Raw genomic sequence first — 12,536 nt, 5'->3', positions numbered from 1 at the left:
TACCCTCATCTCAAGGACTTTTACTAGTATGCTTCCCTTTCAACTGTGGCATGCCTTCCCTGTTCTACCTGTGTTTACTTTCCTAGAAAGCTTATATACTCTCATGGCTTGGTACCCACCCATACACTCATGAACCCCAGTTTACATCTCCAGCTTGTTCTTCTCATTTCCATATTTCTAAGAGATGCATAGAAACATGTGTCTTATTTTCCTTGATGTTTCTCCAATAAAGCTAGCCCCTAGCAGAAGGGCACATCTGGTAATATTGTTGCTGGGGCTGAAAGAACTGAAGCTGTCCTTGGTACCCTGCTAGCACTCCCACACTGTGTTAGTGCAAAAGTAAATTCATTATCTATAAACACAACAGTTATGACCATAGAATTAATTATGTTCAAATTATTCTGGGATTCTCATTACTCCACAAAACCAATATCTCCCTCTAGCTTATTAAAATAGTCTCCAGACTGCTTTAGGTCTGAACTCAGACTCTATTATTTAAGAGAACAGCCTTAGTTCTATTACTTTGAATAGGCATACCTTACTCTTCTGCTTTAATTATTTTGCAGCTCTTATTCTACTTGCATGCACTTGAAATGGCCTAAACACATCTCTGTCTCTACTCTCAAATACCTCTCTCTTGACCTTACAGAGTTCAGCTCCTCTTCTTTCATCTTAGCCCTCTGTTCAATTATTGTCACTTCTTTAGCAAGAAGGGCCTATTTTGTTGCAGTTTTTTAAATCTTCTCAAAGAAATGTTCTCTGACTTTGCTATTTATACATACATGTTTTCTCTCTTTTTTCACTTAAAGCAAAGCAGCACTTACTGTTCCTTGAGTATATATTCAGGATATATATATATATATATATATTTTATATACATATATATATAGAGAGAGAGAGAGAGAAACAGAAAGACAGAGAACCATGTGTGTCTGAGAGAAGTGATATATAATATATGTATATATTATATATTATTCCCCATCTATAATGAACTCAGTTTCTTAGTAGAAAAAATTAGTTCTAATTGCCAATCCTATGACATTACTAGTACAGTATGACTTAAACATTGTTCATATAAATACTTGCTGATTAAAGAAAAATTTAAGAGGATAAGAATAAACAAACATATAATTAAATTTGAAATGTATTTGGCTTTTCATTGAGGAAAACCTGATGCATCATTTTGAGGTAAGCTGAAGTTCTAATCACTGGTTTAGTACTCCAAAACCAATATCAGTATCAATTAGTGCTACAAAGGAGTTTCACAGTGACACATCCAAGTATACCTTGAACATGCAAACTCCCTTGAACACACTCCATCTTCCTATTTACTTCCCATTCTCAGTGAACTTCATTGGTCCAATTTTGCCTGTGGACCTAAAATGTTCTGACGGTATTCCTTATTCCTCACTTTGTGTTCAACCTTGATCTTTCTCCTAATATCCACAGCCAGGAAAGAACCTGTTTTACATACCTAATATTTGCTTTTAAGTGTATTCTAATTGCTCAAAGTGGTTTCACCTTGTTGTTTTGCCCTTCCAAATTTTAATGGAATGAATCTCTTACTGTGGCCTTCCCCAGACCTCAGCATTATTATTCAACAGATTTAGTTTCTCTCACAGATACATTCTATTTCATATTGTTCACCTCTAACATTCTTTCCATATTCAATGAATTAAATAATTATGTTCCATTAATGGTTTCTAAATCTATTTTACATTTTTTACCAAGAAAGATACTCTGCAAATTTTATTTACCTTAATTTTATCTTCAGTGTTTTTTTTATGTAAAAGTAGATAGCCTGGATAGGAAAATACATATTTGAAAAGTAGATGATCCCATGCATAGGGTTTTGCAGTCCAGTTCTAAGTCCAGAAAATCACTAACCATATATAGATAATAATATCACACTGGATAAACAGCTGTGCAAAGTTTTTCAATGAAATTTTAAATGACATTTTGTTTTTTGAACCTTGTCTACCAAATTTCTTTTTAAAAAATCTTCAAAAGTTTGTAATCAGGTGAGACTTTACAAATATCATATTTTTGGTATTGGGAACATATTTATACTTTAAAAATCAACTAGATATGTCACTCTGAAGCTATATATTATATGTATGTAATAAAATCCATGTATAAATAAATTTGAGGTTTAGAAGTCATTGAATGTTTTTGCTTTTTTATTGGGGTCATTGTTCCGGTAGAAGTTTTTAGTAGCTAAAAATAGCTCTCTGCTTCAGAATCTCTAAAGGACACAGAGGGAACTCTAAATTGTAAATTTATCATTTATTTTTAGAATCACAGCCTAAGATAAAACTTGAATCAGCACATGAATCACTGAATCAAATATGCAATCCAACTGCCTATATCATGACCTTTACATGTAGCTCATGCCATAAAATAACAGGTAATCATGGACATGCTAATAACTGATAAAGAGCAACTATTTCTCAAGTGTCTATTCTACATAAGGCCATTTACAAAGTACTTACAACATTATATCACCTTACTCATGACAATAATGTTATGTGATGAGTGTTAATAGTCCAACAACAGCAAAGAACATGAGAATGCGAAAGTGTAGGAAAATAATAGTAATATGACTTAACATTTGATAAAAGGTAAATTTATACCTTTTCCTGAATCTATTGCTGTCAGAATTTATATATACATATATGTTGGTATATATGTATATGTATGTATATATAAATGTATATGTATATAGAAATGCATATGTATATATCAATATATATAAATATTTACAGCCTTGCATACACACACAGTCGAGATTTAAACATTCTCTTCAGGGAAAAATTAACACACTATTCCCAGAACTCAACATGAAGATGAAGTGCATAGTAAGTGGTTACAAAAGAATTAACTGAAGTATCATAGACTCTATGGGGAGCTCAAATCTTTCAGAAAGACTAGGACACATATACATTTGACTTCTCTTTTAAAACTTATTTTATTATTGTTATTTTATATTACAGATCCAACCCAGGTCCTCATGCATGATAGGCAAGTAAACTATAACCTCAGTCCCAAGCTTCTATTTAAAAACTGAGTTATTCTTTTTGTCTGGGTGAAGGTAGATTACTGAGGTATGATATTTCTTAGTTAAAACCACTTTGTAGCTTTGTACTGTAGTCCCTATCATATTGCAGTTCTACCTAGCATTGTACTTACTTCTACATAGTGAGGTAAATTGTCTGCTGCTGGTTTTAGAAGAATGCCATGTATACAGTAGGCAGATTCAAAGTGTTCTCCTTTGCATATTCAGATAGGAGAAAGTTCCTAGTTACTATATGATATAAGAACATTTCTGACAAGTTAAAATTCATACAAAATGTTGTATTCCTTCTATAAAAAGATATTTTAAGAAAACCATAATTGTTCTATTTTGTCATTTTATTTAAAAAACAAAACCACATTAAATTCTGTGAGAATGTGGTTATTCTTTCCTTCCTTCCCTCTCTACTCTCTCTGTCCCTTCCTCCCTCCATTCCTTTCTCCTTCTTTCTTTCCTCCCTTCTCATACTCTTTCTCTCTGTCCCTTTCTCCCTCTCTCTCCCTTTCTCTCTCCCTCTCTCCCCCCTCCTTCCTTCCTTCATCTGTTTATTTTTGATTATCTTTTAATAATTGTACAAAGGAGTTTCAGTGCAACATGCCAGTTTTGTGAGTACAGTACACTCATTTCCTCATTCTCCTCCATCTCTCCCAACCCCACCTGTCCCCTCAGTTTGCCTAGTTCCATTTCCCTGTGTTGGAGTGTTGAAGACTGAATGAACAAGTTCATAGATAATGGTTTACATTTTTATTTTAGGCAATGGCACAGAAGGAAGACATGGAAGAAAGAATCACAACCCTTGAGAAGCGTTACCTCAGTGCTCAGAGAGAATCTACCTCCATTCATGACATGAATGATAAACTAGAGAATGAGTTGGCAAACAAGGAAGCCATCTTAAGACAGGTTTGATATCCCTCCCTTGGTTTTGTTCTGAACTTTGTGTACACTCTCACTATTCTCACAAACCATGGAACAAATAAAATTTAGCAAATGATTGATTAATTATACTCAAAGCAGTAGAATAGAGCTCATGAAACAGTCTGAGTCCTACTATGTAATTTATTTTTTAGAAAAGTAGAGAAATTATTTGGCTTTATTATAATCAAAACACTTGCTATAATATATACAATATAATATGTATAATAATTGCTTCTGTAAATGGCTAAAAAATAAAAGTGATACTCTAATCTTGGCTAAACTAAATCTGACTGTCTCTTATATAACTTGAATTTCAGATGGAAGAAAAGAACAGACAATTACAAGAGCGTCTTGAACTAGCTGAGCAAAAGTTGCAACAGACAATGAGGAAGGCTGAAACCTTACCTGAAGTAGAAGCTGAACTGGCTCAGAGAATCGCAGCCCTAACAAAGGTACTGCACTAAAACAGTTTGTCAGCCTAGATATCCGTGCAGAAACAATTGCAATTAGTAAGAAAAAATATTTTCTTTAGGTAATATGAATGTCAAATCATTTTATGTACTTATATATTGTTCAATAACGTTTTTCTTATAGCATATTTCTTAATTATGTTGACTTGATTGGTTCTTATGTTGTTTCTTTACCTATTTAAATGTTAAACAGACAAATGAAATTTAATTTTATCATTAATTCTCCATGGTGATATTTGCATATAAGAAAACTCATGGAGATGTATGTGCAATATTGTTTGATTTTTTAAATGTATTTACTTGACATGTAACAATTTAATAGACTTCACATAATTGCTACTAGAAATATAGGAAATAAACTGTTGGTTTCTTTTCAGATTCTAGTGTGATAGAACTTGTTAGAAGTTGTAAGTTATTCTTTCTTAAAATGTAACTTAAAAGCTATTAGTCAGCATATAAGCATTTGTGATTTTATCTGAAAAATTAAAATTAATCATACTCTGGTGACTATTCAAAATTATTCAGCATAGTATGCTTAATGGATTCTACACTATTTTTGAATGTTAAGAGTTTTGCAGACATCCTTCTGTAAAAGACTATTCCAACTCTGACCTTCTGATGGAACAGCATTACTTCCAATGGGTACTTTTCATTGGAATAGAAGTCCTCATTTTTATCTCTGTAAAACATTCTATTTGTATGTTTTAGAATTGATTTAAAAATTGGCATGCTAATACAAATATTAGGATTTTTATTTAACACGTCAGCTTATTTGACTTTTCTTACACATTGGAGTGTGAAATGAAGTTGAACACAGTTCAAGAAGGCTGGGTATGATGGTTCATGCCTACAATCCCAGCTACGTAGGATTCTGAGAACTGAAGACTGACATTCTAGGTCCGCCTTGGCAGAAAAACCTGAGAACCTGAGAGACTTTTATGTCCAAACAACCAGCATAAAACTGGAAGTGGAAATGTGGCTCATAGCTTGAGTGATAGAATTTTAGCCTCTAGCAAAGAAGTTAATGGGGAGCATGATACCCTGAATTAAAGTTCTAGAACTTTCTTTATCTCCCCCACAATGAACACACAAAGTATAAATAAGAAATAACTGTCTGATGAGAAAGGGTATCAATGTATGTGAATTAATGCACCTTCTATCTGGCGAATATAATGTATTAATTATATTAATTATAATATATTAATTATAATGTATTAATTACAATAAAAATATATGAAAAAAAGAAATAACTGTCTGGTCCATTGTGATATGTGTAGTTAAACACATTACTATAACACATATCACTAGCACTAAGATAAATATAAATCAATAGAATTAAGTAAATGGTCACAGTATTGCTTAGAAAAAAATACTTGAATTTATTCCTTTATCAGTAAGAGTACATTTTCATCATCCTGTGTTTGTGTGTGTGTGTGTGTGTGTGTGTGAGAGAGAGAGAGAGAGAGAGAGAGAGAGAGAGAGAGAGAGAGAGAGAGAGAGAGAGAAAGAGAAAGAGAGAGAGAGAGAAAGAGAAAGAGAGAGAGAGAGAGAGAGAAGCTCACTTTCACTTAAGTTTTCAGGAATGAATTCTTGATTAATGGCTGTAGGTAAAACTAAACATTGGCTTTGACAAGTTTTTATGCAATTAAATATAATGAAGCATTTATTTCATTTTAGTACTATTAAAATATCAGTAATGACATCTTAATGTAGACATGTCACAGTTCTACTATGTTTGAAATTAATTTTCACAATGTCTTTTTGTAATTTCAATAGTTGAGGCTGAAAAGCATGGAAATTTTGAGGACTTAAAAACCATGTATTATTAAAGATAATGAATTAATGATTTATTACCTTGAATCAGTGACCTGATTTTACTATCTATGAAAATGGGCATTTGGGAGATTATACAGACATCTGTAAATCTGGATTCTAAAATTTCAACACCATCATGACTCACTAATCTCATTCTTGCTTAAGAGAAGTTTTAAGTTATATTGTAAACTATATTTTTTATTGGACTTGAAGATTAGAACAGTTTTCTACCTGGAAATTTGCAGAAAATACAGGACTAGGGAGAAAGACAGCTTATTTGTTATATTTTCATGACTAAGGTAATAAAGCTATGAGGAAAGAAAAATCTTACAAAATATAAATATTTGCATAGAAAAACTAGATTAGAAATTCATAATGTTTGCTACCTAAATTGAAAAAATGCATAAAATACCATAATTATATATGAAAGATGACTATTTTCTGTAACTGTATAGCATACTTACAAATAATATTGTAGTGGTGTAAGTTCCACTGTTTTAGACTGACATCAGCTTGAAATGATGTGCTCTGGAGTTTAGCCTTATAGTTGTGACATAGAGTTGTTTTGATGTGACAGTTACTTAATTTGCAGTTAGGACTGAAGTGTTAATGTAATGTTATGTGTGACTTGTGCCTAACATACTAATACAATTCAGCTATCAGCTGTGTCACATGTGTTAACACTCTGCATGTGTGGTCACTTCACAGTCCCCTGCAGGACATTCAACTAACCTTCACATGGGGCAAGCCGACAGTTCACAAAGCTCTCTGCTACCTTTAAACTTTATGACATAGCAAATGCACAAAGAGCCCGAGGACATTCCTCAGTGTCATTTAGTAGATACACAAAGTTTCTTGTCCTCATAGCATTATCACTATCCTGATAATTGAAGGACTTTTAATCATTTTTGTTTAAAAGTTCAAACCAATCCCAAATTTGAGGATAGGCAATTAGATGCTAAACAAATCACCATATAATGTGCACCATGAGACCAGATGCCATTTTGTAAATTGGCCACTGTTGCTAGAAAAACTCAGTCTTGCTTGAGCTCATATTGTTTGGAAAGTAGTCACTAAAATCTGCCCTATGGTTTAGCTTCATTTCTGATTTCAACACATTAGGGTCAGTAATCATTTTTTTTCTCAAATGAATTAAAGCTGAGTCACTGCTAGTGTATCATTCTCAATATTGAGACACATTATTTCTAGTTACTATATAATGAGCAAACAAACAAAAATTCGAAACTTTAAATGAACTGATGATGTCAGAGACATCTTCTGGTGTTTGGTTTCCCATAATTCCAACTCTCACATGACTTTTCCAGAGGTGCTTTAGTTTGGTTTGTGGTAGAGCTTCATTGCCAGCCATCACTAACTTCTCATTTGCCAGGTTGACAGCTTTTTCTTTGAGCATATCATTGTTTTCCATTTATAACCATCAACTGTATCATGTTCACCAGATATCAGTGTAGTTATTTCCACATGAAATTCCGTCTGTTAAAGTGATTAAATTTGCCGTCACGCTTTTATTTTAAGCATTCTGTGCTATGTTCTTTTTGGTGTCAGTGTCTTTAGTTCTGATTTTTCAATTTTGTCCCTCTCCTTTTCCTTGACTCGTTAGTCTGATCCAACCTCTTCTACCTCATCTGATGATTATCAATATGTTACGGAAGCTAAAGTACAAGAAATGATCTCCATACGTAGGAAGGTAGTCCTACTGGACTTTACTTTCTATTGCTAAATAGAATCCATCTAAGTTTTTTTCTTTTTGTTTATTAAATTATGTTATTTTATTTATTGATAATCGACCATTTGTGCAGTTCAGTGCTTCAGGAGCTTAAGATTGGACAATGGCAGGTTTGTGTTCAAACCATGCACAGTTTGCATGTTACATTTGGCTGATTTCATTGCTCATACACAACTCCAATGTTTTGCTGATGCTTGGATGTAACAGGCCTTTGTAGCTGACACATTTCAAGCAATGCTGTTCAGCTGCCTGTTTAAACAAAGTTTATTTTTGAAAACTGTTTGCAGTTGGTAGTAGCTTGCTTTACATTTTATTTCAATTTATTTAGAGGAAAGGAGTTAACCACATCTTACTTTTTAAAATGTATTCATCGCATTTCTTATCAGGCTGAAGAAAGACATGGAAATATTGAAGAACGCATGAGACAACTAGAGGGCCAACTTGAAGAGAAGAATCAAGAACTTCAAAGAGTATGTAGATTTTGAGGGGTCTCCATACCACCTATTTGTGGATGTACAGACTTCATAGAAAGAAAAATTTTCTCCATTAAGACTTATATGTGAAATATTAAGGATATGTCATGTATATATTTAATTTAAAAGATTTCTTCCAATCCTGTCAAAGCATACCTAAAATTGAATCTAATTTAAATCTCGTGAAACAGTGAAACAAAGCTTACACAGTCCTGAAATTGCTTTTTTTTCCCCCGTGTCATTTTTTTTCTTGAATGTAAGGCTAGGCAAAGAGAGAAAATGAATGAGGAACATAATAAAAGGTTGTCTGATACAGTGGACAGACTTCTGACAGAATCCAATGAACGCCTACAGCTGCACTTGAAGGAACGGATGGCTGCTTTAGAAGAAAAGGTATAGTGACTGGGGAAGGGACACAGGAAGCTGTATTGTGAGCCTGCCTGTCTCATAGACCTCTGGAGCCATCTCACCACTCATATCAGCTTCACCTTCCTCCATGTAAAAGTGGCTGACACATTCTTAGAAGGCACTCAATAATTCCTGTAGAAAATGATCATATGAATTCTGAGTGAACAAAAATTCTGCATGACTCTATTGTGCAAAAACCTATCCTAGGTCCTTGATAATCAGAGGCAATGGCCTCAAGTGTGTCGTGATCTTTCTCATACAATAAACAGCTAAGCAGACAGGAATTAAACTGGGAGGAACTATCCTACCTTTTTTTTTTTTGCAAGTAACCAGTTACTGACAATAGTCTAAAATTCAAAGAATGAGTGAGATTAGATGATCAAACTATTTTCGAGATCATAGGTTTGGGATCCAATATTTCTAGCTGTATCAGTTCCGAAGAAGGGCATATATATGAGCTTCAAGCTGATTCACAATTTCACGTCTTAATAGTTGATACCAACCAGACAGGCAAAAATGTAAGTGAGCTGGTTGCCAATTTTAGAGCATAAACCAAAGCAGAGGCTAAAACCCAGGTGGACAAAAATCATTTTGGAAATGAAAAGATATATCATAAACATACTTTAATTCCTTACACTTTTAGATAACCTCAGTGCATTGATTATCCCAGATCATGTTTGTCTAGTTACTTACTCGTAGCTGAAGAATAGCCTAAATATTTGTAATTTGCAAAGAAAAAAATCAAGAGATTTGTGCATATTAATATATACACTTAAATATTTCCCTCAATTTATTCCTCACTTCTCTTCTCTTTTCTTCTTTTCTATAGAATGTTTTAATTCAAGAATCAGAAAATTTCAGAAAGAATCTTGAAGAATCTTTACATGACAAGGTACTATGGACACATTTGTGGGGCTTCTTTTTTTCGAAATCATGCTGATGGACTGTTTCGCAAAAAAAAAATGCAAAAACATCCATAATGTTTCTTTAAAACAAGTTTCACTTTTACATTATGTCTATGGAGATGTGTTACATAGAGAGAGTAAGTAGATTTTACTATTAATACATATTAGAACATCAGTACTTTGGGAGCAACTTCATGTTACTTACCATCATTATTTCTCCATTAAAATAAGCATTATTTTGACTTTTGAGAATAAACTGTGTTGTGTCTTGGTTTAGGCATCATATCAATGAAATAAAAATGTATGTCATAAATAATGCCTAGCATGAGGTATCATTTCTGTATTATAGGAGGAAAGATCTAGCAAGAGTATGGAAATAGAGAAGATGTTGGGTAAAGAAAGGACAAAGAAAATATAGAATAATTACCCAGGATGATATACATTATCATTTAAACATTATCATTTATTTCCATGAACAAGATCTGCAGATAGATAAGTCTATTACAGCACTATGATTGGTGGGTGGGGCCTAAAATTAGCATCTTACTCTTTCTGAAATTGTTCAGAAAGACTACAGAGAGGAACCAACACTTTAGGAAGTTCATAAAGATATGCATGATCTTAAATAAGTAAGGTAGTAGATGGAGCATCCCCTCTGGCACAAAGAAACTAAAATGGTTGACTAGATGATGCATCAGAATTTGACTGTGATCGGCATGTGTTTAGAGAACTAAGTTTGACCAGATTGTGAATTTTGGACTTGATCTTGTTATGCAATGTGATGTTATTCTGGGCTTTGTGTGATCCTGGCAATATCCCCAGAACCCATTCCCCACCACCTACCCAAGCCTTAGAGCTTCCACAATCTGCCTAAGCAACCGACATGTCTAATCATTCCATTCCTTGTGTCCTTGTTTATGTCAATCTCCAGAGAAGGTAACTTCAGGTCATTTTTCATTTAGACTATCATTTCATATAGCAAAATGCATTGTAATTTGACCATATATTAATCATTCACATTTCCACTCAGCTAAATATAATCGCAGTCCACAGTCTGTAAAATTCTCTTCACTCAACATTTTCCCTTAAGACCTTTTAATTAATATAGTTTGAAATTTTGGAATCTCTTCTTTATGTCAATTCATGGTGAGCTTGTCTGTGCTTGTAGATTTGACCACTGCCTATGCAATGAGTAATTTAGCTTACTTTCTGGTTCTTCTCTGCTGATGAAATTCATGTACACTTGTTCTATTTCATTGTTTGCTTTTGGTCACCTACATAGGTCAGATATTTGTATTTGTAGCTCAAAAATAATAGGACATTCCTCTCCCACCTTTCTTCCCAATCCTCCCCTTGCCTGGATGCACTAAACATCATCAGCACCATCCGTGATCTACTACTATCAATGGACTCTTGCAACTTCTTTCTTTCAGGCACTCATGTTAGAAAAGTGGTTTGTTTATAATAACTGTGCTTATCTTCTATCCCTTGCTCAATTGAATACACAAATTTTATTCATTATTCTCCCAAAAATAAGTGACAATTATTCTGTGTTCCCCCATAAGATCGTCTGATCAAGAAAGTCAAGGCTTGACCTTTGCTGCTATGTACATTTTAGAAAGGTTCCAGTATATTTTTTTCTTTCCTGCCTTTCAATCCCAATCTACAGCCCATTCCTGAACTCTCAGAATGATCACATCACTTCTTGGATTGTCCCTATAACCTCATCCCTTCCCCATTGTTCCATGGCTCATTCACCATAAGCATCCAAAGGGTTTACTGAAAGCTTTTTCAGACCTTTCCCAGTGGTACTCTTTCTCAGTGGTACTCTTCTAAATCTACCTCATACCCACAGTTCAGTCTCCTCATCTACCTTGCCAAATATACTTCCACTAAGAGACATTCATATTTTCTCTTCCTTCTCTACACCACACATTTCCCAAGGTCATCCCATGTTTTATTAACCTTCATTTTTCAGACCTTTGCTCAGAGATCACTTTACCATTGCACATGCCTTCCTTGATTCCACCCTTTTCTTCCTGATGAATACTCTAGCCTGTGCTTCCTATTTGTGTATTATTTATCTTTCCAAAGAGATTGTAAATTAGGGGAGAAAGGAAGTTTTTCCATTTTCCTCTCACTACTCAATTTTGGGTGTCTGGCATTGATGAGGTGTTCACTGCATTTGTCTGGAAATAATGAACATGCGATCTGATTTGAGAAGAAACACTTGACTATTTTTAGGCAAGTACTTATGTTTTAAATGACTTGTAGAAGTCTGTGTGTGAGAGATCAAAGCTTGTAAAAAATTGCTGAGATAAAGGTTTGAGAACTTAAGAGTGGGATGGTGTTGGTGAGAATGAAAGAGGAAGACAGGCAAAATATTGTAAAATCCAGACAAACATAATATGTGATAAAAAATATAAATCAAATAAAATGGCCAGTGATGGCCACTAAACAGGGAAAAACAGCACATAAAATATAGACGATACATTTTTGCAGACATAAAACTTACAATTGTTAAAAGCAAATTATCTTTATTGTTGTTACCTAATAACTGGAAGACAGCTCCTTTCTTCATAAGTTTACATTTTTAAAAGTGTAATTACACCCTGAAAAAAATATCTGAAGTGTAAACAACTGTATTGATAATGTGTTAAAAATTATACTATTCATTTCCCTTTTTAAAGTGATGCTTTTTACATATACTTTTAATTCAATATTTTTGCT

The 12,536-nt window shown here is 33.6% G+C and overlaps 1 protein-coding gene across 16 annotated transcripts in view; it reads left to right on the top strand.

Annotated features, from left to right (window-relative positions):
- The window catches only part of Ppfia2 (PPFI scaffold protein A2), a 295,042-nt gene that overhangs the window by 219,311 nt on the left and 63,195 nt on the right, over positions 1-12,536 (top strand). For 8 of the 16 annotated variants that reach the window (XM_090328319.1, XM_090328318.1, XM_090328316.1 and 5 more), the window contains 6 exons: positions 3,827-3,973; positions 4,306-4,440; positions 7,895-7,981; positions 8,407-8,490; positions 8,755-8,886; positions 9,731-9,793. In XM_090328319.1, coding sequence (XP_090184445.1) covers positions 3,827-3,973; positions 4,306-4,440; positions 7,895-7,981; positions 8,407-8,490; positions 8,755-8,886; positions 9,731-9,793 — 648 coding nt within the window. The remainder of the gene's footprint in view (positions 1-3,826; positions 3,974-4,305; positions 4,441-7,894; positions 7,982-8,406; positions 8,491-8,754; positions 8,887-9,730; positions 9,794-12,536) is intronic. The other 8 variants (XM_090328326.1, XM_090328325.1, XM_090328324.1 and 5 more) reach the window with 1 other exon arrangement.

Source organism: Megascapheus bottae, chromosome 2 (genome assembly GCF_031878675.1).
Source record: "Megascapheus bottae isolate mThoBot1 chromosome 2, mThoBot2.hap1, whole genome shotgun sequence".
Classification (NCBI taxonomy): domain Eukaryota; kingdom Metazoa; phylum Chordata; class Mammalia; order Rodentia; family Geomyidae; genus Megascapheus; species Megascapheus bottae.
This window is presented reverse-complemented; position numbering and strand designations above follow the sequence as displayed.